Source organism: Phialemonium atrogriseum (assembly GCF_030411735.1).
Source record: "Phialemonium atrogriseum strain 8032-3 unplaced genomic scaffold QBC33scaffold_33, whole genome shotgun sequence".
Lineage (NCBI taxonomy): Eukaryota > Fungi > Ascomycota > Sordariomycetes > Cephalothecales > Cephalothecaceae > Phialemonium > Phialemonium atrogriseum.
The window spans coordinates 234,773-260,590 of record NW_026848170.1 but is presented as its reverse complement, the minus strand read 5'-3'; the positions used below and the strand labels follow the sequence as shown (position 1 = coordinate 260,590).

At 52.7% G+C, this 25,818-nt stretch overlaps 9 protein-coding genes across 9 annotated transcripts; 4 read left to right on the top strand and 5 right to left on the bottom strand.

Moving 5' to 3' along the window:
- Positions 1-419: 419 nt before the first annotated feature.
- QBC33DRAFT_518868 (uncharacterized protein) lies at positions 420-1,688 on the top strand (the record flags this gene model as incomplete). Its single annotated transcript, XM_060426262.1, has 6 exons — positions 420-422; positions 478-810; positions 978-1,080; positions 1,151-1,341; positions 1,508-1,522; positions 1,659-1,688. The coding sequence occupies 6 exons, from the start codon at positions 420-422 to the stop codon at positions 1,686-1,688; spliced, it is 675 nt and encodes a 224-aa protein (XP_060279490.1).
- Positions 1,689-2,513: 825 nt separating this feature from the next.
- Positions 2,514-4,008, top strand: QBC33DRAFT_459790 (uncharacterized protein; the record flags this gene model as incomplete). The annotated part of the gene is made up of 3 exons (XM_060424945.1): positions 2,514-2,831; positions 2,905-2,958; positions 3,010-4,008. 3 exons carry the CDS (start codon positions 2,514-2,516, stop codon positions 4,006-4,008), a joined length of 1,371 nt encoding a protein of 456 aa, XP_060279489.1.
- Positions 4,009-5,067: 1,059 nt separating this feature from the next.
- Positions 5,068-6,944, bottom strand: QBC33DRAFT_573586 (uncharacterized protein; the record flags this gene model as incomplete). The annotated part of the gene is made up of 7 exons (XM_060430707.1): positions 5,068-5,138; positions 5,207-5,335; positions 5,479-5,719; positions 5,824-6,034; positions 6,097-6,187; positions 6,264-6,508; positions 6,581-6,944. 7 exons carry the CDS (start codon positions 6,942-6,944, stop codon positions 5,079-5,081), a joined length of 1,341 nt encoding a protein of 446 aa, XP_060279488.1. The 3' UTR covers positions 5,068-5,078.
- Positions 6,945-12,521: 5,577 nt separating this feature from the next.
- QBC33DRAFT_623089 (uncharacterized protein) lies at positions 12,522-14,199 on the bottom strand. The gene is made up of 2 exons (XM_060432875.1): positions 13,594-14,199; positions 12,522-13,497 (listed from the first exon to the last, which is right to left on the bottom strand). The coding sequence occupies exons 1-2, from the start codon at positions 13,943-13,945 to the stop codon at positions 12,824-12,826; spliced, it is 1,026 nt and encodes a 341-aa protein (XP_060279487.1). The 5' UTR covers positions 13,946-14,199; the 3' UTR covers positions 12,522-12,823.
- A 4,682-nt stretch (positions 14,200-18,881) lies between these two features.
- QBC33DRAFT_428771 (ubiquitin-conjugating enzyme/RWD-like protein) lies at positions 18,882-19,100 on the bottom strand (the record flags this gene model as incomplete). Its single annotated transcript, XM_060424156.1, has 1 exon — positions 18,882-19,100. A coding segment is annotated over one exon (219 nt), but the record flags the coding sequence as incomplete, so codon positions are not given.
- Positions 19,101-19,739: 639 nt separating this feature from the next.
- QBC33DRAFT_248557 (uncharacterized protein) lies at positions 19,740-20,611 on the bottom strand. Its single transcript, XM_060422981.1, has 3 exons — positions 20,334-20,611; positions 19,995-20,249; positions 19,740-19,919 (listed from the first exon to the last, which is right to left on the bottom strand). Exons 1-3 carry the CDS (start codon positions 20,548-20,550, stop codon positions 19,819-19,821), a joined length of 573 nt encoding a protein of 190 aa, XP_060279485.1. The 5' UTR covers positions 20,551-20,611; the 3' UTR covers positions 19,740-19,818.
- Positions 20,612-21,122: 511 nt separating this feature from the next.
- On the top strand, positions 21,123-23,002 carry QBC33DRAFT_613872 (putative alpha-galactosidase B). The gene is made up of 4 exons (XM_060432563.1): positions 21,123-21,528; positions 21,591-21,685; positions 21,753-21,816; positions 21,884-23,002. Exons 1-4 carry the CDS (start codon positions 21,435-21,437, stop codon positions 22,933-22,935), a joined length of 1,305 nt encoding a protein of 434 aa, XP_060279484.1. The 5' UTR covers positions 21,123-21,434; the 3' UTR covers positions 22,936-23,002.
- Positions 23,003-23,007: 5 nt separating this feature from the next.
- Positions 23,008-24,223, bottom strand: QBC33DRAFT_550275 (Metallo-hydrolase). The gene has a single exon (XM_060429066.1). It carries the CDS (start codon positions 24,127-24,129, stop codon positions 23,143-23,145), a length of 987 nt encoding a protein of 328 aa, XP_060279483.1. The 5' UTR covers positions 24,130-24,223; the 3' UTR covers positions 23,008-23,142.
- Positions 24,224-24,433: 210 nt separating this feature from the next.
- QBC33DRAFT_550274 (uncharacterized protein) lies at positions 24,434-25,743 on the top strand (the record flags this gene model as incomplete). Its single annotated transcript, XM_060429065.1, has 2 exons — positions 24,434-25,291; positions 25,373-25,743. Exons 1-2 carry the CDS (start codon positions 24,834-24,836, stop codon positions 25,740-25,742), a joined length of 828 nt encoding a protein of 275 aa, XP_060279482.1. The 5' UTR covers positions 24,434-24,833.
- Positions 25,744-25,818: the final 75 nt, after the last annotated feature.

The window sequence follows — 25,818 nt, the reverse complement described above, 5'->3', positions numbered from 1 at the left end:
GAGCTTAATACCAGCCTTGCTACCTCGTAGAAGTCAAACCGCGGTGCGCTAGAGCTAATCAGTACATTACCTTAATACCCTTCTTGCGTCGGCTAAGTACAGTCCCTAGGGAAGGTTTTTCGATGTTGGTTAGTCAAGCTATAGAACTTACAAGGATGAATGGAGTGAGGAGTAACAAGGTTTGGTATATTCTAGAGACAATCGCAACTTGAAGCATCACCAGTTGAATCGTCGAAGGACATGTTGTCGGAAATACCACGTCAGTCAGGTTCACAAAATTAGTGTCGATCGCAACACGGTGAGTCTCATGAGGGACGCCAAAGTCAAGATAGCTATAACAGGTTACAGTTAGATGAAGCCCCCTCTCCTGAGGTCCAGTCCTTGTTATATCCGCCACAGCCTCCAAACTCGTCTTCAAGATGGTAGCAGTCTGCTACGCTGGCTGTTGCAAGACTAACCTATGGTACACCTGCACAGCCGGACGCTTCAGAACCCGCTGATCCATCCGTCTTGGATGCGGCAGTCGTGCTCGACAAGGTTGTCAGCTTCTGGGCCACGGGTCTGGATGCCGCGAGAGCCGGCTCCTTTTTCAAGTGCCGCCTGGCACTTTCCCAGGCCTGCCAACCTCGAATCGCAGAGACAGAACACCCAAACACCGTCTGGGCGCTCCTCGAGATGGTGATGGAGTACTTGAGGGCAGGCTGGGATGATCTAGTCGCTGTTGTGCTCAGACACGTCGCCAAGGCGGCTCCATCCCATCATCCATTGGTGGTTTTATGCCGGCGGATCCTTCTAGTCGAAGCCGGCGCCGTAAGTACCCACTTCTGCCTATTCGGTCAGCTATTGTCAAGACATCATCTAACAACATAATCCTTGCCAGTGGACATTATAGCGGCCGCTGCGTACACATGCGCGTCGTGGCACACATGAATGCAGAGGTGTTGCCCAACAACACCCTCACTGGCAGTTTGGTGCAGCACATCTGGCAAATGCTTTTCGACCAGGGGCTGGTGGATAAGGTCGAGAAGGTGGCGCCATACAGCACGAACAAGAACCTCATCACCACCAACGCCAGGGACCGTGTGGTGAATTACGAAGACCGAAACCACGTCCAACCCGTTCTTCCATTACGCTCCGCTCGGCGACTCAGTCGAGGACGGCATCCTTGCGTGGGCCACCTTCGCTGTCGACACCTCTCAGGACCATGAAGCCCAATGCGGCGCCGAGCTTGGCGAGGATGGCGGCAAGATGTGCAGTGGCGGTGGCAACTTCGGCATCCCCGGCGGTTCCTTCCCGCCTGTTAGGCCTGGCGGCTTTCACTACTCCGAAGCGGCCATAGATGTATGTGGCTTTGAACAGAAGGTATTGAACTCGGTTGGAAAACTTCTTGCCGCCTGTAGTGTTTGCACAATTTGAGGCTGTTCCATTGAGTGTGTGAGATTTGACTCCTGCCAATGGGTATTGGGAACATTGTAGGTAAATCAATTGAACAACCCTATGCCGGCAGTTTGGACGCAACAGGGTAAGTAGACTACGTTGACTTCATATGCAATTTGGAGAATCCAGCTGACAAATTAATGCTTGGAGCCGGAACTACATGTGAGGGTTCATGAAGAGCCAACTTCGAGTTGGGAGACTTGGATAAATCCAGGGACCAGATGTTTGGAGAGGATCTGGCCATGAATTAGGCCACATTCACAACGGCAGCAGTGAACCCAGCTAGTTCTGCATCCTTAAGCTAACTTACTCCATGCGGCATGGCAGCGAAAGACTTAATACCGGATGATTGTGGTGAATTGCCAATACCTATCTTTTCATGAATAGGTCTGTCTGTCTTGTCACAGCTTTATTCCGCTGCATTGTAGTCGACTATTGTAGAGTCTAGGTCCAAGTTTGATACAACATGCGCAGGGGTTATGATGCGTTAAATCTTGAAACCCGGTGATAAGTCGCTGCGAGGATCCTTAAACTCCAGCACAAATACCGTCCCTGTTCCTCTCTTGGCCCTGACTTTGGCCAGCTTACAGTCTATCAGCTCGCACCTGTCGCGCCAGCACTTCCCAATTCCCTCTTAGCTTCTCGCTCCATTCTTGATTGGGAGGACATTAAGGCCAGGGTTGGTTGAGAGAGTATGATTCAAGAGTGGACTCGGGGGTAAATTCAGGGTAACTGGTACCGAGCCTCGTCCTCAAGGTGATCACCCCATCGTGGAACCCTGCAGAAGATAATTAATTAACTAGCAACGAGTTTTCGGCTAATGAGCACACGTATCAGAGTGACTATCATTTCACAGATAGATGAGGTTCTAACCAATGGCTTAATCGAACCAGTCTAACTTGACTTTTGCCGGTTTTGCCGGTCCATCACCACCCAGATAGGTAACACGTGCGCGGAACTGCTTAGGCCGCATAACTGTCATGCGACGTAATGTTATGGCAAGGTGGCTTAGTTCTCGATGACTTGAGCAACCTTTTGATGGTTTGATCCTGTGCCAATTCGCCAAAATAGCTGCGATGGCCGCCACACTGCCCAGGGTCTGGAAACAGCTCTGCGTGCTGGTTGGGATATGTTTTCTTTTCTACGTGTCGTTTTTATTTTCCAGAACTCACTTGGTCAACAATCTAGTATTCAAATACTCACAACCCCCAGAGCCGCATTCACACCGTCCTTCGAACAAGATCTTTAACTCCCTCCACCTTGATGAGGCTACGTGTGAGGCGACATTTCCTAACTTGGCGAAGGATATTGGTGATATGGTCGCTTTGGGACCTTTCACTTTAAAGCAGGCGAGAAATTTAGGACCTCTCCAAGTCAGGATTCAAGATGATCAGGTAGTTAAGCCCGCGAAGTGTTAATTATGGGTTGATCTGACGGTGTTGTTAACTCGGCACGTATGAATGACAGCTCTACATTGTCCATAAAGAAGATGATGATGTACTCTCCCGTGGGACCATGCAGGTAAGACGCCTGATCCACCTTTCGAGAGTTTCTTATTCTGACCTTCTGTAGGCCCGTATGTCAGCTCTTCATCAGATACATAGGGCTGTCTTAACGTCGCCTGACCCTCTCCCCAACACAATATTGTCTGTCAACATTCAGGATGGGCCATCTGACTTTACACTGTCATATTCACGTCCGGCCTATGATCCACGATCACCCGGAACCCCTTTCGTCTCTAGGGCATTTCTCATGCCCCATTTCTCTTTCTGGGCATGGCCGTTGCCCTTCGTTGGCTCGTTCATCAGGGCCGAGGCGGCCATCAACTCCCTCGAGGCAACGCTGCCTTTCTCCAAGAAAGATCCGAGAGTCGTATGGAGAGGAACAAAGCGATACAAGAGCGCCCACAACCCGCACTTGAGAGTGGACTTGTTGCGGGTTACAGACGGGGTTGAGTGGGCGGATGTCCAAACGCTTGAATGGGACGCGGTGAACAACGGCACGGGAACAACAAAGAAGGTGGCGACAAATTCTCTCATGATCGAGGAATTCTGCAAGTACAAGTACGTGCTATACACGGACGGCGTAACGTACAGCGGGCGGCTGCAGTTCCACCAAATGTGCGGGAGTGTGTTGCTCACGCCACCAATAGCGTGGATGCAGCACACAACGCACCTTGTCAAGCCCCTGTTTTCTTCGGACTTGGATTTTGGGGACGCGAACAGGACTTCGCTGAACGGGACGGAGAAGAGGTGGGTGCCATCCGAAGGCGAGCAAGAGGCTTGGCCGACTCATTACAAACCCGACGAGGCAAACATTGTCTTCGTGGCGCCAGACTGGTCTGACTTGGAGGACACGGTGCGGTGGCTAGAAAGTCGGCCCGATGAGGCTGAGGGTATCGCGAGGAGACAGAGAGAGCTTTTTGTGGATGGGGGCTATTTCAGCCGAGCGGCCGAGGCGTGCTACTGGCGGGCGTTGATTAGGGGTTGGAGCACAGTCTGTCAGACCGACGGCGAGGGATGGGAAGACCAGCTTGGCACTAGATGGGAGTTATTTTCTATAGGTCTCTGAAACAAGATTCAGACCCTCACGCCTGTCTCGGCTGGAATTGCCCGAGAATCTCGCCACTTGATTCCGCATTTCCATACTTCCCTGTCGTCGGCAGCTGGCTTCCGACAGCGGGGGACTACCTAACCCAGTGACGGTGTTCATCTTGGTCTGTCCCGATACTACGACATCCGAAGACGCGGGGAAAATCATGAACGCTTGCCATCATATTCTGGCCAAGTATGTGAACCAATCTACCCTTCCCCTTCAGTTTGGGCTATCCTTTCCTGTTCCTATCCTCTGAGACGTGCTACCCCGCATAAGCGTATCTTGCTGCACAAGTAGTGTAGATTTATTACCCCGACTGCCTTGATTAGGAAGGAGATGATGTATGAGGGGGACCCTGATTCATTTCTTGATCTGGCAGTTTTGGATGACGACTGCGCTGGCTTCTACCCCTGGAGATTAATTTACACCAATCTGGATTGCGTATGCATTTGGTCCCCAAACCCCCGCAACATGTCAGCGATCGTAGAAACCCCCGCTTTTCCTCACCGCCCCACTCTTCCACCATCAACTTGCCAAGCTTCCATGCCCGTCAGCCCGTATTCAACAGAATTCCCAATCTGGTACAGCCCCGCAGGCCCCTAAGCGAGCCCTAAGCGAGCGCAGGTTGCCCGGGATTCGATTGATCTAGGCCCGTCGTCGTCAAGCCTTCACGCCTTTGGGATTGGCTTGAGATGTGCATCCAATATAAATTCAATCTAACCTCGTCCATCGACTTCCGTCAAGGTCGTTGCCCGCGCCAGCGGGGAGGAGACGATCATGCAACACTAGCACACCTAATACACATGCTTCAAGTGCTTCGAGTTAGGACAGAGGCGATCATTGTTCAAGAGCTACCTAGCTAACTTCACTGACTACAACGAGTTGTGCGAAACAAAATGGCGAAGCATGTGTACAAGCCAGCCGAAGAAAGTAATCAATCATAAACAAAGAAGTGTTTCCCGCCGGGCCTGCGTCGGAGCTGGGAGCATTACATCTCCACCACTCCGCCCGCTCCTATAGAGCACGGCGATTTTCGATCCAACGGCTTACACATCGACGGTCGAGCCAATCGGGCCGAAGCGGATGTTACTGTAAGTAACAGTAGCCTGCGAGTCACACAGGTCAGTTGTTTCGCTCGTAACCCACCGCATTTGCTGCCCTTGATCAAACTTACATCAGCCAGTTTGCTCTCAACGTCCTTGGGGACGCCGGAGCTCTGGGGGCAGTCGCCGCGGTCACCGCCGGGCTGGCCGGCCTTCTCGGGCGGGTAGCTGGAATCGAGCCAGAGCATGTTCGCGTAGTGCTGCACGGGTGCGAGAGGGGTTTTTGTCAGCCATCCGAACCACCGCTTCTTCGGGGGGGTTTCAAATCCCCTCTTTGGGGGAGGGCCGGGGCGGGGCGGGGAGGGGAGGGGTGGGGCGGGGTTTATGAACTTTAGTCACTTACATCATCCCACAGCGACAAGACCAGCACCATGGGTGCGGAGAGGGCCGAGTTGAAGGCCGACCAGCCACCGACCTCGTTGAACCTGTCGCGGTCGCCAAAGGCCGTGAACATGTTCTTGCAGAAATCTTCGTTGAGCCTGTTTCCTGAGACGCCAGAGACGGTCGTTTCGGGCATGTCGATCTTCTTCCCGTTTTGGACGAAGAACTGGTAGACTTCGCTCGATTTGAACTGAGTGACGACGCTGTAGGTTGGAACTTGTCAGCTTTATTCTCTTTTTGTTTGTGCATCTCCGTCATCTCCGTTTGATGGTTAAACGGGGCAGATGAGAAAGGGTCTGTATCATACGTGAACTTGGAGGACGTGTCGACCGTCTTTCCCTTTCCGTAGAAGTCTTGGACTCCCATTCTGTATGGGTTGAAATCGCACCCGTTGGGGTCGCAGTCGCCAGCAAAGCGATCATCCGAGTATGTTCCACCGCAGCCAGACGACTGGCAGACATGGTACTTGTTGTTCTGACACGGGTGAACCGTCACAGCGGAAGAGTGGGCGTTGGATTCTAGCCAACGTGGGGTCAGCAATGCAACCCAAAAACGCGGGACTAAAAATGGAGGAAGTTACCCCAGACGTCCATCTCGGCGCAGCAGCCGCCCATGTCACCGACACCGGCATTAGCATCGTTGGACGACGCCTTCCAGCCCTCGACGTTGGCCTAGGCGACAAACAGTTAGCAGCCAGTATAAGACATTTTCGACGTTTCGGCATGAGCAGGGCTTGGGGCTACTAACCTTGCCGCCGACAAACTTCAGGTCGCGGGCACACTGGGCATCGCAATAGCCAGTGCCATACTTGGCGCCTGCCGTGTTAGTCGAGTATTTCCCTGTTCCTCCGTCGGCGTCCATCGCCACGAAGTACAAGGCACCGTTCAGGCCACAGTCGAGGGTGGAGAGATCCACGTCGAAGGCGAATTCATTGTTCATCAGTGTGAACATCTGATACTTGGAGGCGCTCTCCATGAGATACAGACGAGAACCTGCGCGGATGGGGTGTCAATATGATGTGCATAGCCATCGGGAGACCGTTTGTCAGGGGCTGGTTGAGGTACCAATGTTGGTTGCATAGTCATTCTTCTGGGTGAACTTCAGCTTGAGGCCATTGCCAGAGGTGCTGACGCCATATGTCGGCTCGTAGTCGGCACCCTCGAGCACGCAGTTGGTGGTGCAGGTGCTCGCGTCCGAGCAGATGGTCTTGTTCCACTCATTGCCAGTGTAGCAGTTGGTGTAGCCGGCCTTGTCGTGAACCCAGCGCCAGTTGGAGTCGATGACAACCTCTCCGTTCTTGGACGTGCAGCTTCCCTTGCCGGTGCATGTCTGCCATGTAAGCTTGGGGTGCGTCTCGCTCTGCTCTGTGCCTGCCCCCTGGGCGGCTGCATGGGCCAGGAGGGTGGCAAGAACGGCAAAGGTCAACATGGTGTGGCGCGTAGGGGGGACCCTGTAACAGAGGTAGTGTGACAAGAAAGATGATGGAGGGTGAGGGATGGCTGGAATGGCTTGGGATTTGTCAGTCTCTGGTTGGAGGAGGGGTGGGAGGTCACCAGCCTCCCTATATACCTGATCTGCTTCAGCATCTCGTCGTGGCGTCCCGCCGGGCGGAAGCCCTCGCTCTCCTCACTTCCATTACAGTGACGCCGTCATTGCCTCCGAAATTTCCGGTTATTTTCTTGAAGGTATTACGCCAATATGGAGGGAGGCCCGTCCGGAACATGGCCATCCATAAGCTGGTGACGAGCCATGGACCTCGTCCGATTCTGGCATCACAGACTGCCAGTTGTATTGGACTTAGATGTTAATATCCGGCAATTTGAAGGAAATGCGGAGATGGGAATGTGATCTGCGAATCCTATCAAAAAAATGGAACGAGATCAAGATAGATGTACCAAGGTGGCGATAATGGATGGTAGCCCTGGCTCATTCAAGGCACCAGTCGGTACCGCCAATTCCCGAACTACGCGAGTACCGATAGACTAATTACTTCGTACAACGTGACAACTGCACTAGACGGGCTGCCCATGGCGACTTCCAATATCTGCAGCGGGGTGATGTACTTGTACAACAGCTTATCTCATGGTCGGCTAACCGCAATCGGCATGCCCCAGTAGCGACTGCAAGGGGCACCACCGCGATGTGAAGGCCGCGCAAGCCAACATGCTCCAGATATGTCCACAGCGTTGCCGACCAGGCGACAATACCGTTTCCCCTCGCGTAGAGGGGGGCTAGTGAAACTAGGGTGGTGACCTGGCCAATCAGAGACAAATCGGCGATCGTAATCTCGCTGGTCACACACCAAGTTTGACGAGCTTCATGATCAGATGATTTAGCATGGTCGCAGTTTACGGTGCAGAATATCCCGGGTCTCGGAAGCGGATACTCCACTTGGCAACACTTTGGGGAGGAGACGACATCCCCACCAACCAAATGAAATTTGTCGGGCGGGGGTTAATATATCGTTCGGCCCTGTGGGGGGTGTCATCGCTTGGGAACGTCTACCGGGTAGACCCGCTCGCTCGCAGGGCGGCAGATTAACCGCACACCGCGCCTGCTGCAGTCTCCAAAAGGGCGCTCGGACTCAATTTAAAATCAAAGGTATCAAAGACACATGATTCTTCAAGAGTATTGGGCAATGGGGGGATAAAGAGTCGAGGGCAACTAGTGTGCACCGATTTCTGAAAATTCTGTTTTTGATAGCCTCTCTGCTGTCCGCATGCCTCCATCAACCCATTTTATCCCAGGGAAGGGGGGTTGACATGGCTGCCAAGACAGGGCCTCTTGGGTCTCTGCTCTGAATGCCAAGACGAAAGGGGATGCGATGCGACAGAGGCACCTCTGGAACTTCATACTACAAGAGTCTGGATTTGTTGAAATAATTAGTAACCAAAAATCCCGAGAACTTGACCAATCCACCAGCGCCTTCTCGTGTTTTCTCCCCTTTCCTCCGACCGGCTTCCATCCTTCGAACCAATGCTATGGACTCGGTTCCATCAGCCTCTGCAAGGCAGAGTCTTCAACATCGCATCTAGAAGTCCGACGGCCTAGACCCATGCATTGGGGGCCTTTTGGATTCCTTCCTGGTCCTTTTACTCCGCCTTGCTGGCCTTGGAAAAGACTGACGAGCTGTGCGAGATACTTATATGACCAAAATGGGAAGTCGCAGCGCCTAGGCCATGGCACCCGAAGTTCTTCGATACATGGCAGACACTATCGAGGAGATGGTCTACTCTAGCCCTAACGACAACAATAACGACAACAACGACAACCAAGGAGACATAGACGAGGCAAAGAGTAGCACCTTCGCTTCCAAGAGCCAGGAGCAGTGACAACGGCAAGCGGAACAACAGTTCGGGCAATGGCTACAACCCACGTCGATCTCGCTCTTTGGAAGCAAGGACCCGCGATATCACGGCGACGCCACGACAGGCCCCCCACGACCGCCGCCGGCGACGACAGGGGCTCCTTCCTCAGGCCGCTGGCCCAGCGGCCCGGGACGAAGCCGCTCACGGCTTGCCACGACGGGAAGGGCGAACAGAGCATGGGAATGAACACGGACACTGACATTGGCACGGATGGGGATGATGTCGATGAGCGGGCTCTCTTGTTTATGAGTGGCATCGAGGCCAGATGGCAAAGGCTGGGCGGGACGTGACGGTGAGGAGGCAGGAAATGTTGAGCTGGTTTGGAAGGCTGTCGTGTGGGTGACGACGATCTCAATAGCAGATAAGACTTGAGATCCCCGCCCTAACCTGTCGTCTTCCCTATGTGGGTGCATATATATATATATAGATGTGGCTGACGACGAAAATGCAGGTGGTGCTGCGGGGCTAACGATGGTACCAGGAAGGAGCGCATCAGCCTCGGCAGGTGGATGGGTCGGCAGCAGCATCGTAGGGAAGAGAAAGGGAAAGGAGAAGGAGGAGGTGGTGGTGGGAGCCAGGGCGTTGCTGTTGCCAGCCGCAGGTTGGATGTCTCTGCTGGGTCTTGGATGAGGGGTGGTGGTGGGCTTTACTCTAGGGCAAAGGGGCGGCGGCCAGCGTCGACTTGGTGATATTGGATCAGGGATTGGCGCTTCAACAGACGAGAGGTATGGTTGGATAAAGAGGCATAAAGGCAAAGGGATTTGGATGGGGATATTGATGCCGAGGCACCATCACCACGTATTAAGATCTGTTTATTTATCAAGCCTCGGTTGATAGGAAGACTCGGACCCAGGTCCAAGCCCCCACACTGGTAGGTGCGACTTCTTCCCTTCACCCTCTTGCCTATCATTTTGTGGGCATCGCGGAAGAAGTTGCAAACCAAGTGGAGTGGAAACAAGTCAAGTGAAGTGGAAGGAAGTGAAAGCATCAACCCTCCTCGCAATATCCCAACACAAACGAGTCTAACACATCCATCCTATCTTGCCAGAGGAAGACTGTCACCAGGGCTGCCGATGGTACAATGATTGCAGCAGCGTGGAGAGAACGGAATGGACGCAGGCTAGGACTGAACAGATCGAAATAGGATACCATAGTTGGGCTAGACATTGATCAAATAGGTTACTATTGTGGTTGGACTAGACGTTGAAACTGCAGGAGCAGCTCCCCTAATGTAACCAATCCCTAGTTTTACAGCAATAACCCTGCCTGCAAATCCAAGCAAAGTCTTTTTCGTGTTTCTTTTGTTTTCTGCTGCTTGTCGCGATGTCTGTCATGGCATTTGGTCCTGTTTTTAAAGACGCCCAGTACTTTCCTGCGTAAAACATCTAGAAGTAGCGTAGTGATCATGGTGAATTTGCCATGGTTCTATAGCCCGGTTCTATAGTCTGTAATTCAAGCCAAGCAGTGAGGGCAATGTTCTTTTATCTCGGCAAAGTTTCCCCAAAGCCTTGCTGACAATCTGGCAGAGTAGAGAGAGGGCAAAGAAAAGCATTACGACGTATTCCTTCACAGCTCCTATGCCAGCTTTGTACTCGTATTGATACGCGTCTTCCTTGCAGGCAACATGGTGGCAGATCGAGGCAGTCTTGATTTTCTGCTCGTGTTTCCGCTGATCAGGCCCAGAACACATGCCAAGGTGCCTTCTCGCATCAGCGTCTTTTCGGCAGCGATAACATGGTTCCCAACACTGCGGATCCGCTTGCGAACTGGATGACTATCTTGGATTTGGATGGCCGTTCTCACTACTACCTAATGTATCCACTAGGTACCTACTGCCCAATGAACTCTGTACTGTCCTAGGTATGTATTAGACAAAAAGGCTTCACGACGACGACGAGTGTTAGGGTTATGGCATGGGGGTGATGCATTTTGAGACTCGTCGTCGTTTTGGTTATCCTCGTCGCTCTCCAAGTCTGACGAGGAGTGCGCAAACTCCCTTGCGGACTTTGTCAATGCAGCTGCAAAGAGGTTGAACCCCTACTCGCCAATGCGGCGCCGTTCTTCGGTGGCTATCAAGCCTAACTCTCGCAGGGGTAGGCATTACCCACGTTTGGTTAATGCTGCGAGTGAAGTTAAGCTAATTCCTTGAATGGCTTGACGGGCTCCTTCATCCTTGGTGCTTACCCCTTACCCAAAAACGTGGCTTCCTGCCGGAGAGCCTCTAAGCGATCTGGCTGCCAAGGCGCTCAAATTTGACAAAAGGTGGTTAAAAGAAAGATGTTATCCACAGTAAAAAGAAGCTAGCTAAGCGCTAGGGCATACATAAGCTTTAACACTAAGCGCTGTGTGGGGCCGCAGTGCATAGAAGATGCCAAGATGCCAAGTCTCTTCAAATACCAGGTCAAATAGGTAGGCCGTGTATGTGGGTCTAGAAAAGCTCAATTCGTGATGTCTAGCCGGACCCGGTAGAGAGTGCTATTTAACTGCCGCTACGGGGCTTCTTCAACCTGCTAATGTGGACCGTGCTCATTGCACCACCCAGCATCCCTTGGTTTTCCAACAAAGTGACACAAATCGCGAGGTTGCACAGCGCACTAACAGAGCCTCATTTAGACCCTGACAATAAGTCGACACTAGAAACAGCCCTGCTTGAACATTTTAAGAAAATTGATAGGTATGTTTGATGGGACATGTCATCTTAGTCTAATGAGTACAGGTTTTGCTGCGCCTGGTCAGACAAAGTGTTGGAAGCAATGCGCCGTAAATGATCAAGTTCCGTGTGTGTTCCGTCTCTGATTCCTGTAATGCGGGGATCATTCTGACCCCCAAAATAACACCAAAAATGGGTCCGTCCCGATGTTTCAGTCATTTGCCCAATCGGGGGGGAATAACTATCCGCGAAAGTGGGCACTTAAAAATCATTAACTAGATTCGGAGAACAAACAATTAATTAGCAGCTGAAGTCTTGCAACGCTCTACTAGTTAGTAATTAAAGAACACTCTTCAACTAGCAACCGAAAGTCAAATCTGACATGGTCAGTATCTTTAAACAGCGTAAACCAACTTCGCACAGTTTAATGGTAATATTTCCCACGGGCAGTGACTAAATCAGCATGAAAATAGCACCAATCGAGTCCCTCAATTGGTTTACTCTACTCCCCATTCCCCCCTGTAGAGAGCCGATCAGTGTGCTGATTATGTGTTTTGGTGGGGTTGTGCCATGCCGAAACACCACTCGGTTTAGATCACTCTGGAATGAGGAGCTGCGACCAGGAGCGGTTATGAGCATGGCTCTTGTTCCTTGACTGCCCGTCTATTGCGTTGCCTTCCATCCCTCCATAGTGTACGTCGACGCCATAGCAAGTCGTTCGTCAGGGCAGCGTTGTGGTAATTATACCCTGATAAACGGTCGCCGATGGCGTCGATGTTGGGGCCTGAGGACTAGGACGAACGAAGCCTTGCCATTTGCTCGGGAGCAACTAATTTCAAGACCGACAGCCACGCCTGCTACGGCCCAGCGCCGGTCGCCAGGGCGATCAACGAGGACTCGGTCGGGCCCAGCGGCGGGACGCTGCTCGTCAACATCTCGCTCTTGAGGAGGAAGGGAGGTGGATGATGGAAGAACAACGATGTTGGTCGTGCATAAATTCTGGTAGATTGGGAAGATCTAGCAACATTTAACGTTGGAATACTTCAGCTTGACTGAGGGAAAACGTATCGGCGAGCTTAATCCCGCTCTAATACAGGCGGAATCCGGCTGTGGCCCGATCCTTCGGCTGTTCCCACGCGGCCCTCCATGCACACTCCGTGGCCATGGCCTGAGGGTCACATCCTGCCTGCCGCCCACCTACCAACTCCTTGCATCACTTGCAGAGATGTTCCCAATCCCACCAGTAACCACCCCCCTTTCGCGTGTTTCTGTCGTGACTGCTAACTGTTCTACACAGCCGCAGCCTTGGTAATTCGCATAAACTCCCCCTCGGTGTGTGACCATAACTTCTGCACCATGCCGTCCCTTCTCATCTTGGCCAGAAGCTCCTCCACCTTTACCGGCGCGCTCTGCCCATCGATGTTGGTTGAGTACACACCACTTCCGGCTTTTCCGTCTATCCCTCGTGCAACCGTGACAACTTGCGACAACGGAACGCCGGAAGTGGCAGCAGCCTCAGCACTTACGCCCGCCGGGAACCTGGCACTTGTCGAGAAGAATACTTGGCGGTCTCCGGCCTCCTCAAATGGAAGAGTTAAGAAGGGCCCAAGTACTTTAAACACCGCCCTCACGACCAGAATATGTATGGACTTTACATCTTTCAGCAGGTTGCTCTTGACAGCACCGGGAAAGTCGTGGATGAAGGACACGTCGGGGGCCTTCTCCGCGATAGCTTCCAGAGCGAGGGTCATCATCGAGGCGACATGGCCCCGCCGGGAAAGGAATGGGACATGGCGGCCCTGGAAGTCATTTGTGTCTATTTGGCCTTCCTTGGTTCCTGCGAAGACTGTGACAACGCGGCGCAGATCAGGCGCTAACTGGAGGAGAGGGAGGAGGTTGACAATAAAGCGAATGCGCCCGTAGTAGGCCACGGCCGTGGGATAGTTAAGACCCTCTTCAGTGTCTGTGGTAGACATTTAATTAGCCTTTTCTCTCTCTCCCTCTCCCTCTCTCGATCCTCCGCCACTAGTCTTCCTTTTTAGCACAGTGCCAAGCTTACCTTTCCCCATCACCAGTGTCCCTGCAGTAAGAAACAGAAGGTTGATAGCCTGTTCCTTGCTCTTAATCTCACGGCAGACATCATCTACAGTGCCAATCAGGCTGGTATCGGCACTGATATAGATGTACTCTCCGTCGGGATTCAGCTGCTGCAGCTCTCCTTTGACTCGGTTGCCAGATTCCTTGGATCGTCCTATAAAGTAAATCCGGGGTTTGGCGGCATGCTTGGCGAACTGCTTCAGCGAGGTCTCGCCGATGCCGCTGGTTGCACCGGCGAAAACGGCGACGAGACCAGGCCGGAGAGTAGTAGCGATGCGAGAGTTGGATGACTGGATCTGTTCCAGAGAGACCATCGCAGATGCTGATGGGGGATTTGGGACCTAAAGAATGATTGATTGATGACAGTCGCCCTCTTTGGAGAAGAGAAGCTGGTGTACAATGAACGTCCTTATGTGGTAATTATTAGCTTCTAAATCTGCCCCGATGAAAAAACGAAAAATGTGATATCGCGTTTGGGTGTTTGTCCGAGCGACCGATGATAATATGCCGATGTTGATGCACATTGGTGGTACATGGTTGCCTTGAGGTGCCCAATCTAATCATTGACTCCCTCTTCCTATCCCTCCTTTAATTTCGCCGATGTCCTCAACGATTGTTCCGTGGTAGTACATACAGCCGATGGCCGACCTGATCGGTTTTCGGGCGAATGTTTGCCCCGTCGGTCAAATATGCTATTTTCCACCTTTCTACCAGCAACTAATTAATAATTAGCGTATTGACTGAAGGGCTAGAGACTCGAGGGAGCCCCTCCTCTGCTAATTACACTTTTATGCACGACAGTGGTTTTGCGACAAAATTCTGTTGATTGTTCCAAGTCCACTCCCCAATTCTACCATCCTTCATGGGCCTCTCTCCATCACCACTACTTTTCAAGTCCTACATATCTCCCTGGCCAGGCAAGCTGGATGGATAGGAGCTTCTCAGCTTTTGTGCAGTACTATATCTGCATGCGTGTTCAGCTCCTCGGGAAGGCAATCTCTGCCGGGTTCGTCTGCCACGCCACCAAGATAGACTTCTGCTTGTCATGTAGCGTCTTAAAACGCAAGTCGGCCACCCTGACGAGCGGCTGTGGGTGGCTAAGTACGACAACTTGGGGAGGTGCAGAAGATGTCTATGCGGGCCTAATCTTCCTTGGTGTGGAGCTAAGAGGAGCGTTGCGCGGAGATGCGCTCCCCGGAGACGGCAGACTTAGTCCTTGTTAAGTGGCTCTCTGCTAGAGGAAAGTGGTAGAAAGAAGCAGGACAATGAAGGGAAAGTTGAGAACCGGACACCCTCTGGCTTCAAAAGCCACACTGTCCTGTCTTCCGCAGTTTCCTCCCAGTCTTGCACATATTAAAATCGGCAGGCCTCGGTTTCCCTAAGCCTCGCTGCCATTTCCTCATCCTCCCCTTTCACCATACGTTGACTCCTTCCTGCCTCAGCCTCGCAATTCAAGATACCGACATTCGTATCACAACTTGGTAGACCCGAGAGAGGCTCCTCGTCCGGCTTTTTATCCCCCCCCCTAACTCCCATTCTAGCTCCCGGCCCCACTCTTCCTCCAGCTCATCTTCCGACTCCTTGTCTAGTCTCTAGTCCAACGGCCCTGTCTGTCAATCTCGCCCAAATCCATCCAACCACCCGCTCGACTCAACAGATCCCACCATACGCCACCCAGCAAAAACGCCAGCAACGAGGCAGAGTCCATTCACTCCATCAACTATACGGCAACCCCAGATTCCCAGACGTCCATAGGGACTTGACAGCCTTGAGAGAAAGGGAGAACAAAAAGAAAAATGAGAAAAATCAACGTACAACACCGGGGATTCGCTGGTCGTCACCGACCCAACTACTGATCCGGCCCTCAGTGGCTTATCTATGGGAGAGCGGACGGGATCCCGAGTTCTCCACTGGGTATGGTCGTACGTGGAAGAATAGAGCCGTAGTCTAGTATATAGTCATGGGCGTATGTGCAGCAGCAAATGTCAATCCGGAGGATTGCCCCCGCCCCTTAGCCCCCCATAAAATAGACTTTGCCAAGCTTTGGCGTTGTGATTTTCTCTCTGGTTCTGCTTTTATTCTCCTGGTGGTTATCCTAGTATTTCTCCCCGACAGTGTCTTCTCTTTGCCTGTGAAGTTGTGGCGTGTCAATGATCGCAACGACGATGCTGGTGATAGAAGGGCAGGCAACACAGAGGCAGTCTGGGGAGATAAAGGCCACATAGTGTTGGTGATTGAGTTGGTGCGCCTGCCATAGACAATTCCCGGTGCCAGGACCAGTGATGAGTTCTACGGAACCCAGAGCAACGGCTTTGCATATGGCCCATCACTTCCTACCCGTGGACAGTGCGACGACTTTGCCTGGTTCCCTGTTCCGCAACAGCCCCAGACTTCGACTTAACGCCGCTGGCCTTCCTAGTTAGGCTCCCCCCAGGAAATCCCCCATTAAGTCAGGCTTGTCGTCGTCTCCCCCGTCCTTGACAGCGGTTGAAGCGCAGAGGTTAGCGTCAAGTCGTAGCACATCATTCAATTGGTGGGCCACCTCTGCAATTATCATGCCACCCACCCATTATTCTCCAATCCGTGAGTTCCTTGTGCATTCAGATCCGTGGAAAGCATGCTGCGGCGGCATGTGCAGTTTCTGGGTGGTTGCTACTGTCCCCGAACGCGACAGAGTTATCGCCTCGTCAGCACCCCGCCCGCCGCTGCTGCTGTTGCTCCGCAGGGGGCGACAGGAAGAAGGTCTTGAGAGCCAATTCCTACCGTGGTGAGTGCACCTAGGGATATGGTTGCGGCGGGTTGTAGGCGAGGGTGCCGTAACCGAAGAGATTCTCGAGACGAACCGGACAGATAGGCAGCGTGAAGAGAAGTATAGGTGATCCACACCGCACGCCCCGCCACCCCCCTACCAAATAGCTGCTCCTCCTCCTCCTCCGGATATAAAGGGGGCGAACATTTCCACCGACACAACTCTTAACTCAAGATTCGAAAGACGGCTCGACATGTAATACCGGCCTGTTCGTGCCATTTCTATCACACCAATCGGCAATCAGAATCAACACAAGCAGGGCGACGGCAGGCGCAACCCCTCTTTTCTCCACGAAGTCCTTGTAGCTGATGCTGCAGATGTTTGGCTCTGCAAAGTTGTACGTTGCCATAGTCCCATAATCCCTGTGGCTACTGTCCTGTACATCTCTAGGAGTCTCCACGTTTGTCATCTGCGATGACCCGGGCAGAGAGTCCTAACATCCTCGACTTGAATCGGGCGCTATGTGCTGAAACAGCCGCTGGCGCACGTTATCTTCCGGAGTGCGCCAGATGCTGGCTTTTTGGTGTCGATTGATTTCGGTGTGACAGTCCGATAACGAGCCGCAGAGCTGGCTAAGTACTACTTCGCGGTTCGCCATGATGAAGCTGAAGCGCATGCGAACGATGCCAGTGAAATGTTGGACCTGCGACAGATTGTCTGTCTAGCAGGAGACAATGTGCGGACACTGCATGTCGTCTGGGATTTGCTAGTCCCTGCTATGCATCTTGGCATCTCCTGCGACGAGGAGGTTCTCTTGTTTTGTATTGCCCTTGATAGCAACCTAGGTAGTCGGGGCCTTTCTTGCGCTTGCTATAATTACTGGTTCTTGGAGATGGGGGTACATGATTATGCAGGGCGAGGGGGTCCGTGTCGTGCTAGATGGTGCGGTTCAGAAGATCAAGTCAGTCATTGAGAGGCTGCTGGATTGTTGACAGAACATGCTGCTCCGCTTGTTCTATTGCAGTGCAACATCCCTACTCCTGACAGACAAAACGCATCAAGCTTCTTGCCTAATTCCGCACCCTTGGCCCCCTAGTCTCCCCCACCGCCCGGCAATCCATGGCCTGACTTATCTGCAAGGGCCACGTCGTGCCTCTAGTGGCTACCACGACGGAACACATTGGCACCGCGAAGATGCTCCTGGGCCTGGTGCACGCATATACGGCTTACCGCGTCCGCCTCAACGCTAGGGTTGCAGCTCAGCATGTCCTTGATGCCCTGCCGGAGGGTATATGTTGTTGGGATAGCAAGTGAGGAGGAGCAGGAGGATGAGGATCCGACTTTGGCGTGAGGCACTGGATGCTGTTGTTGCGGTTGTGGGAGGGGACGTTCTCGCCGAGGAGGTGCTACAACGGCGCTTCTTTTTCGCTCTGACGGCTGGTGGTGGGGATGAAATAACTGACATGTTAGGGATGCTGAGAGAGAGGGTAGGTCGGGTTTTGCGTGGAGATGGGAAGGAAAATGTGGAGGAGAAGAGACGCTTGGCGACGTGGATTCGGAGAGACAGTTAGACTTGTAAAAGGATATCCAGCAATTTTTTGCATTCTAAGCACAATCTGACCGAATTCATCTTGACTTCTCTAGGCCTCGTGGTACACCCAAAGACTTGGCCTTGGCTGCCGAGCTTCTACGCTTGCCTTGCTCGTCTAACGTCTGGAAAGATGCCACCCAGCAGAGGTAGGCAACAAAGACCTGAAAAGCCCAGGGAAACATGAATGTTTGAATTTGCCGTGTGTCTAGTCCACTTCTCGTGCCTCTGTAGAAAAGCATGGCGGAGTTGGCAACGACAATGCTAATTAAACAGCTAATAATTCGCGTTTTATATTGATCCATCTTGGAGATGACGGTGTCTTCTGGGGGCCATTCTAGGCTGTTAGCCACCTGTTGGAGAGAGGCTTCTCGTGACATGGAAGTATGATTTTGGGATCGGTGATGTAATTTAGATGATTGGATTTTAGAATTGCCCCATGCGTGAGCCAGAGGTGGGGTACGTATCTAAAGTGAGAGAGGGGGGAATTGGGGAATTGGGGAATTGGGGAAGTGTACAGGTGTTGGAGGCAATGCAGCGAAAATGGCAATTAAATAGTAATATATAATTCAGCGTGTGATCAGGGACCCTGAGATGGCTGGGTCCTCCAGCCAAAGTAGGTGATCCTGGCCGAAGGTCAGAAATTTTAACTTTCCGCGAAAGTGGACCGCAACACTTTATTATGCCCCGCAGTGCGCAGTCGATGGCCGGCTCCACACCAGATTCCCGGACCGGCCCGCGATTGTCTCGGAGCGGTGGTGGAGGTTCGTGTCCTTGGGCCACACATGTGTGAGAGATACGACGTTGCCGATGGGAGAGAAGCGAGCTGCTCCGATAACGCTCTATGCCGGACATTGTCACGAACTGGCATCGATATCGACGGGTGAGTCTTGATGGGTTGCTTGAGCTTCATGCGCAGGTTGTCAGCGGCCTCCTTGTTGAGCGAGTCGCTAGCGTTCGACTTGATGAATAGGAACTTCAGGGCTACAATGACGGCGTTTAGGTTCAGCACTGGCTTCCGATCCTCGTGCAGGATGTTGAAACACACCTTGCGCTTGAGGTTGATGCTGGGGTGGTAGATCTTTTCGCACCAAAACACCTTGGGCGACTTGTCCGGCATGTTGGGCGTAATTTTAACGTGGACATGACCCGGCCTGTGGATGGTCAAGGGCTACATGGCCAACTTCATAAGTGCAACCTCTCCTGTCAACAATTCGATGACACTCTTCGAGGACTACGGAATGTAAGTGTGGAAACAAGCATGCCCACTAAATAAGGAATTGTGAAAACAGTTGAGGAAGAGATAACCATATATCCAAAACGCCTGTGGTTGCTGTAGGCAAGCGAAGAAGGGATGCCGTAGTCGACTTAGTCCACGCCCTGGACCACTCCAGCCCCTTCCAGTTTCCAAGACGCCCGAGACACCGACGGTTTGTACGAGGAGCAACCACAATGCAAGTGGTTAACAATATCGTCCTTCCCTACAGCTTGGATTATGAAGAAAGGAGCCTCGAGTCCAAGGACACTACAACAAAAACAACAACAACAAGGACAATGAGGATAGTCAAACTGCATAAGCCTTAGGTCTTACTTTCTCTTCTGAAACTAGGCTAGAGCTCTCCAAGGCCTTGTTCCAGCTCTCAATATTTTGGACATACACAGACCTGACTCGAGATATGGGCTCTTCTACACTCAAAACACTTCACAGCAGTGATAGTCATGGATTTACGAGCACTGGTTAAGTGGGCATTTATATTGCTGTTCTGGTTGTGTGGACTAGTACGGCAATAGGAATTCTGTATGCACAATTATTGTTGATACAAGTTCCAAAAGACCAGCGCGTTGGATTCTCAAATGGCCGGGACATTGACCCAGAAACGAGTATCGTCAGTCTTATACTGCGAGTTGCCATCAATCTGCTGCTGGATCCAAAGAACAGCATTCTTGTAGTCTGATGTTGCACAATGTCATTAGCAAGACTCGCTCTAGCGTTGGAAGGTCACAGCTTGCCCAGATGGAGACTTACTGTTGATGTCCTGTGTGTTCGGATTGCTCAACCCAGAGGCTCCGTTTCGGTGCCCGGCAAACCACTTGTCCCGGCCGTAGAAGTTCTCGCACTCATGTCGAGCACTTACGTCCTGCTGCAGGTTCGAGTTCAGCACCGCGCCGTTGTTCCAGTCACCGGTTGATTGCCCCTTGAATTGCGAGGCGCATTCGCGTAGCATGCCCCAGTTTTGCTTGAAAATCCCGAAGTTGGCCGAGTCAGACGTCTTTCCATCGCCTGATATAAAGTTAATGGACACGAATGTTGGAAAAACTGGCTGGATGATGAGACAGCATTGGGGGAGAGAGGGGGGTTAATTACCATAAGTATAGGTTGTCGTCATGGTGTCTGTCTCAAGCATGGCAATGGCGAGGTCCAGGGTGTTGCCGCCGGCACTTTGGACAGCTTGCTTGCGTGCTCCCAGACCAGAGACTGTGTAGGAGCCTCGATCTCCCTGTCTCTTGGCCAAACCCTCCTCGAGAGGGGCGGCAATGGCTGCGCCAAAGAACGCGAAGGAAAGGAGAGTGGAAGTCCGCATCGTAGTTGATTGTCGCTACCGGAGCGCGAGTCTGAATGTTCTGTTGAATGAGAGGTCTGTGAGAAACATCTACACATTTCATAAGATTCAAAGGGATATGTGATTTATCTTATATAGCTAAATCTCCGAGGGTTTTCATCTGGCCCTGAATGACCCCGGCTACGGGGCGACGCGGCCACGGTTTTCTCCTCAGTACATAATTACACCAAGCTGGATGTACAGCATGGCATTGAGCCGAAAAGCTGCGCAGTGATAATAATGACATACAGCCAAATCCCAGCGATTTAGATGAAATTGCGTAATTGCCACCAGGTCTCCAATTTGCCGGCACGATGTTTCGAGCGCTGTGGGATCATTAAAGACCATGAGTGGTCTACAGTTGCGCTGCTTTCGTCCTGAATTGGCTTGGGAGTCGATCTTCACTTTCATTTCTATTTACGCGGACGGAGGTTGGACGCTCCGTGGTCAGAGGGGGTGGGGTGGGAAACAGAGTGGAGCTAACAGTCGGCGATCTTCAAATATCCGGGGTATCCGGTCATGAGAGTTATATCCGACCCGGAAGAATTGGGAGGATTCAAATTAGTGAACCCGAGAACCACGGACAAGAGGGTTCCGCGAATGAAGTGCGTGCGTCGATAAATCTATCCCTGCTGCCCAGCCTGGCCTGGCATCTTGGCTCTATGATATCCAGATGCAGGAACCGCATTCAAATTAGTAGGACTGGGGACCTCGGACAAGAGGGCTCCGCGGGTGCAGTGCATGCGTCAATAAAGGTATCCGCGTTGCCTATCATACCTGGGAGCTGGACCCCATAATATCCAGCACCCCAGGTTCCAGCAGTTTAAATTAACTGTACACACAAAACCCCATTGAACTTTTGCAAGATGGTGAAGTCAGTGCTCTTGAGCTTCCTCTTCACGGCTAGCGCCACTGCACTAAACAATGGAGTGGGAAAGCTTCCCAAGCTTGGTTTCAGCAGTGAGTCTCCACCACCCAAGGGAGGCACGAAACAAAGCAAAGCTGACTTGGGTTTGTTACAGCTTGGAATGTATTCCAATGCGACTACGATGCCGACATGATACTCAGCCAGGCCCAAGCCCTGGTTGACCACGGCCTCGTCGAGGCGGGATATGACGTACGTCCATACCGAAGTTCAGATGATGACGACAGTTGGTTTCGAAGCTAATCAACTAATATTCCAGACCATGATGATTGATGACTGTTACAGCTTGAAAGAACGGGATTCGTGCGGGAAAATCGTGGCAGGTCAGCTGCCCCCTACCTCTCAGTGTCCAAGTCCTGCAACTAATAATTAACTGCCCCGCCGTCACAGATCCCAAGAAGTTCCCCAACGGCATGAGGAACTTGACTGATACCCTGAAAGCCATGGGCCTTCAGGCGGGAATCTACAGCGATGCAGGATACAAAACCTGCGGTGGCTACCCCGGCTCGTACGGACACGAGGCACAAGATCTCAAGACATTTGATGAATGGGGCTTTCATTATCTCAAGTACGACAATTGCTTCATACCGTTCGACAACGTGACCCAGGAGAATGGGTATGGGCGGTACAAACGCATGGCCGACGCAATCGAGGAGCGCGCGAAAGGCGCAAACTCAACCCTCTTCCAGCTCGCCCTCTGCCAGTGGGGATGGCAGCAGCCGTGGACGTGGGCTGGCCGGTTGGGGCAGTCGTGGCGAGTAGGCGGAGACATTCGCCCCTGGTGGTCCGCCCTAGCTGGCATCATCAACCAGGCTAGCTTCATCGCCACCGAGACGGACTTCTACAGCCGGAACGACTTTGACATGCTGGAAGTCGGCAATACGGATCAAGGAACTCCGCCAGGCAACTTGACGTTCGACGAGGCTAAGAGTCACTTCACAGCCTGGGCTCTCCTCAAGTCGCCCCTGCTCATCGGGTCCGATTTGACAAATGCGTCGCCGGAGACCGTGGAGATTCTTGGAAACAAGGACATCCTTAAGATCAGTCAGGACCCTAATGTGGGTGAATCGATTGCACCTTTCCGCTGGGGTCTCAATCCTGACTACACCTTTGATCCGGTTCACCCCGCAGCCTATTGGACTGGAAACTCGTCTTACGGAGTTGTATTCATGGTTTTGAACTCGCTTGATACGCCCCAGGAGATGTCCTTCAACCTGACTGAGAGCTGGGCTATTCGGGCTGGTCGGGTTTACTCAGTCTACGACATGTGGTCGCACACTGAGAACGGCACTGTCATGAGAGACATGTCATTCACGCTGCCGCCACATGGCGTTGCCGCTCTCCTGCTGAACGACGCTGGTCCCGAGCCGGCGGGCATGGAGCCATATTGCGCTGGGTATTGGCAGTGCAGTTTCCCAAACGGAACTTACTATAGTAACTAGACTCCTCTATGTAATATGGGTTCAAACCTAGGATAGGCAAGCTAAATGCTAAAGTAATATCTATTGGTGTGTTCCGCTCTTCTGTACCTTGCAACGTCCCAAGGTCTGGAGGTTTAATGGGCGGCGCTCTACCGTAGAGGCCTTGGAAGAGGGAGCAAAGCATCCTTTGTGACTAAGAGTTCCTTTTGACTCTTTCGAATAATTACATCATAAGCAATTGGGGTAAAACCTTTCCTTATTCCGATCGTGCCACTCGTGGTCATGGGCCATGACCACATCTACAGATGCATTGGTTCGATCCCCCAGGCTCAGTAAATCTCGGACCCGCTGTATGGAGAGCTCAGCGGCAGCCTTGTCCAGATGGATACAGATGCAATGTCCATGCCCATCATCCCACGTGCCTATTTCTCTCTCGCCCGTAAGCAAGCGCATATCATGGCAAGTGTCCCCCCCCAAGTACACCCATGTGTCAGCCCCCGTCCTACAGAGCAAATTAAGGTGGCCCGTCAAGTGTCCCGGGGCATCGATCACAAAGACGGAGCCGTCACTAAAAATGTCGAGAGCAGCAGGGAAAGGCCCTAGGGGCGCCCAGGACGATTTAAACCGAGTCCCATCCTCTATGCGGAACTCAACATCACCCCGATATGGTGATGTCAGTTCAACTGTGCGACGCCCCGAAAGCAATTTTGGATCGAAATTTTGGTGCGATGCCACGGTAGGGACACCTCGCTCGAGGAGATCTAGCGATCCCTTCCCAACAATGAAGAGAGATGCGCCGTAGTCTTCAGGATCGCCGTGATGGTCGTAATGGACGTGACTGAGGATGACCATGTCTATGTCGGATGCAGCACACAATCCCCCCGCAGCCAGATGGGCGGCAACTCCAGGCCCGAGTCTGTATGGCGTTCGTCCTTGATTCAGATGCTGTTGAGCAGCCGGAATGTAACGCCCCAGATGGGAGCGCAGACCGAGGTCAAACATTATGCGGGTGCCAGGCTTGCTCGAGGCATGCTGATCTGAACCAGTCTTTTTGAGTCCGGGATGAGTTATCAGAAACGCCATCGACGGAACAGTGCTACTCGCATCTGGATCGCTCGGTGCAACGAAGCATCGTTCGGGCAGTGTGATGGAACCGCCATCAATCGGCGATACTGACACAAAGTTCTGTCCAGGTCGACAAGGTGGAAGCGTCATCTCGTCGGGAGGCGAAGTTGTGCACCGGGCGAGAAATTTGAGGTGCTCGTGGTAGAAGGACAAGCTGCACGGCGATTCCCCAAGTTCCCGAGCTTTGTCGGCGCGGCATCTACGCTTCTTCCGTGATTCATCCGTCCGCTCGGTGCGGTGGCAACAGACCCCCCGAATTATTTCCCTACCCCGCATTTCCCCACATCTCTCAGGGGCTGAGGGGACAGACACGATTCTAGATCAGGTGGAAAAGGTCCCCCACATATTTGGGGCCGCTTACCCCACACATTGTTGCCCATCCTCATCGATGCTGCCAAGGTTGACGTTGACCTGGAACCTCACAGCCTTCCGTACTCTACTTCCCATGCATGGATTTGGTTCTTCACGTTGCCCAGGAATACCGACGACAGGGTCGCACACTCGGATGGCTCCTGAGCAATAATAACCGTAACGCAGGTGATAGGCCTCCCTAGCTGGCAGCATTAGACCCCGCCCTGTCTAATTGTAGTACCAATGAGCTTCCATGCTACCCCACCCGAGCTTCGAGCTGCAGGAACTGCAACCCCGCCTCGGCAGTACCAATTGTCGGATGAGCAGGAAAACCATGGGGGGAGGGGAAAAACAATCACTGCGGCGTCGAGATCGGTTGGAAATCATTCTGTAGGATTTCCCAACCTTGAAGCTCCAGCCCTGGGTCCAGCACACACAACATCATGTCTATGCCAGTCGCGGTAGTCACAGGTGCAGCGTCAGGCATCGGCCTGGCTCTCACCAAGCACCTCCTCTCTCGCGGCTACCGCGTTGCCATGGCCGATTTCAACAAAACCGAGGGTGAGAAGCAATCGGCCGAGCTGGGGGAGAACACGCTGTTCAGGCACACAGATGTCTCGTCGTACGAGGATCAGGCCGCGCTATTCAAGGCCGCATTCGAATGGGGAGGCCGGCGCCTTGATGTCTTGTGCGCCAATGCCGGCATAGCCGACACCCAGAACCTGTTCGAAACCGGCAGCCCGGTCCGGGACGACGGCACCCTGGAGCCGCTGGACCTCCAGACAATCCGGGTGGACTTGGATGCTCCCATCCAAGGCGTGTGGTTGTTCAAGCACTATGCACGCCAGAACGCGGTGCCAGGCGGGAAGGTGATGATAACGTCTTCGGCGGCAGGTTTCTAGTAAGTTGGCCGCGCACAGGCTAGCCATGAGTCAACGGCCTCGATTTGCAAGAGCTAGTAATAACATGAACTCCTCCTCAGTCCGATGCCTACGAATCCTCTCTATGCTGCCGCAAAGCACGCGTTGGTGGGCTTCACTCGCTCGTGCGGTAGCGACAGCCCCTTCGCAAAGGAGAACATCACCGTCAACTGCATCTGTCCGGCATTTATCGCCACAAACCTCTGTCCGCCGCACATGCTAGGGCTGTTTCCGAAGGAACATATCACGCCCATGTCTACCGCCACCAAGGCCTTGGACACCTTTTTGGACGACGACTCGATGACTGGGCAGTGCGTGGAGTTGAGCCTGGATCAATTGTATTTTAGGGACAAGATTGATTACCCCAATGAGAGCCAGAGATGGCTTGGGCAAGAGTCTAAGAAGTTCTGGGAGGACGCATATAAGAACTAGCTAGATTCGACGAATCACAGGAACAACACCCCCCCCGATCCCCCAATAATTACCACCGTTCGATTGATCAACAGTG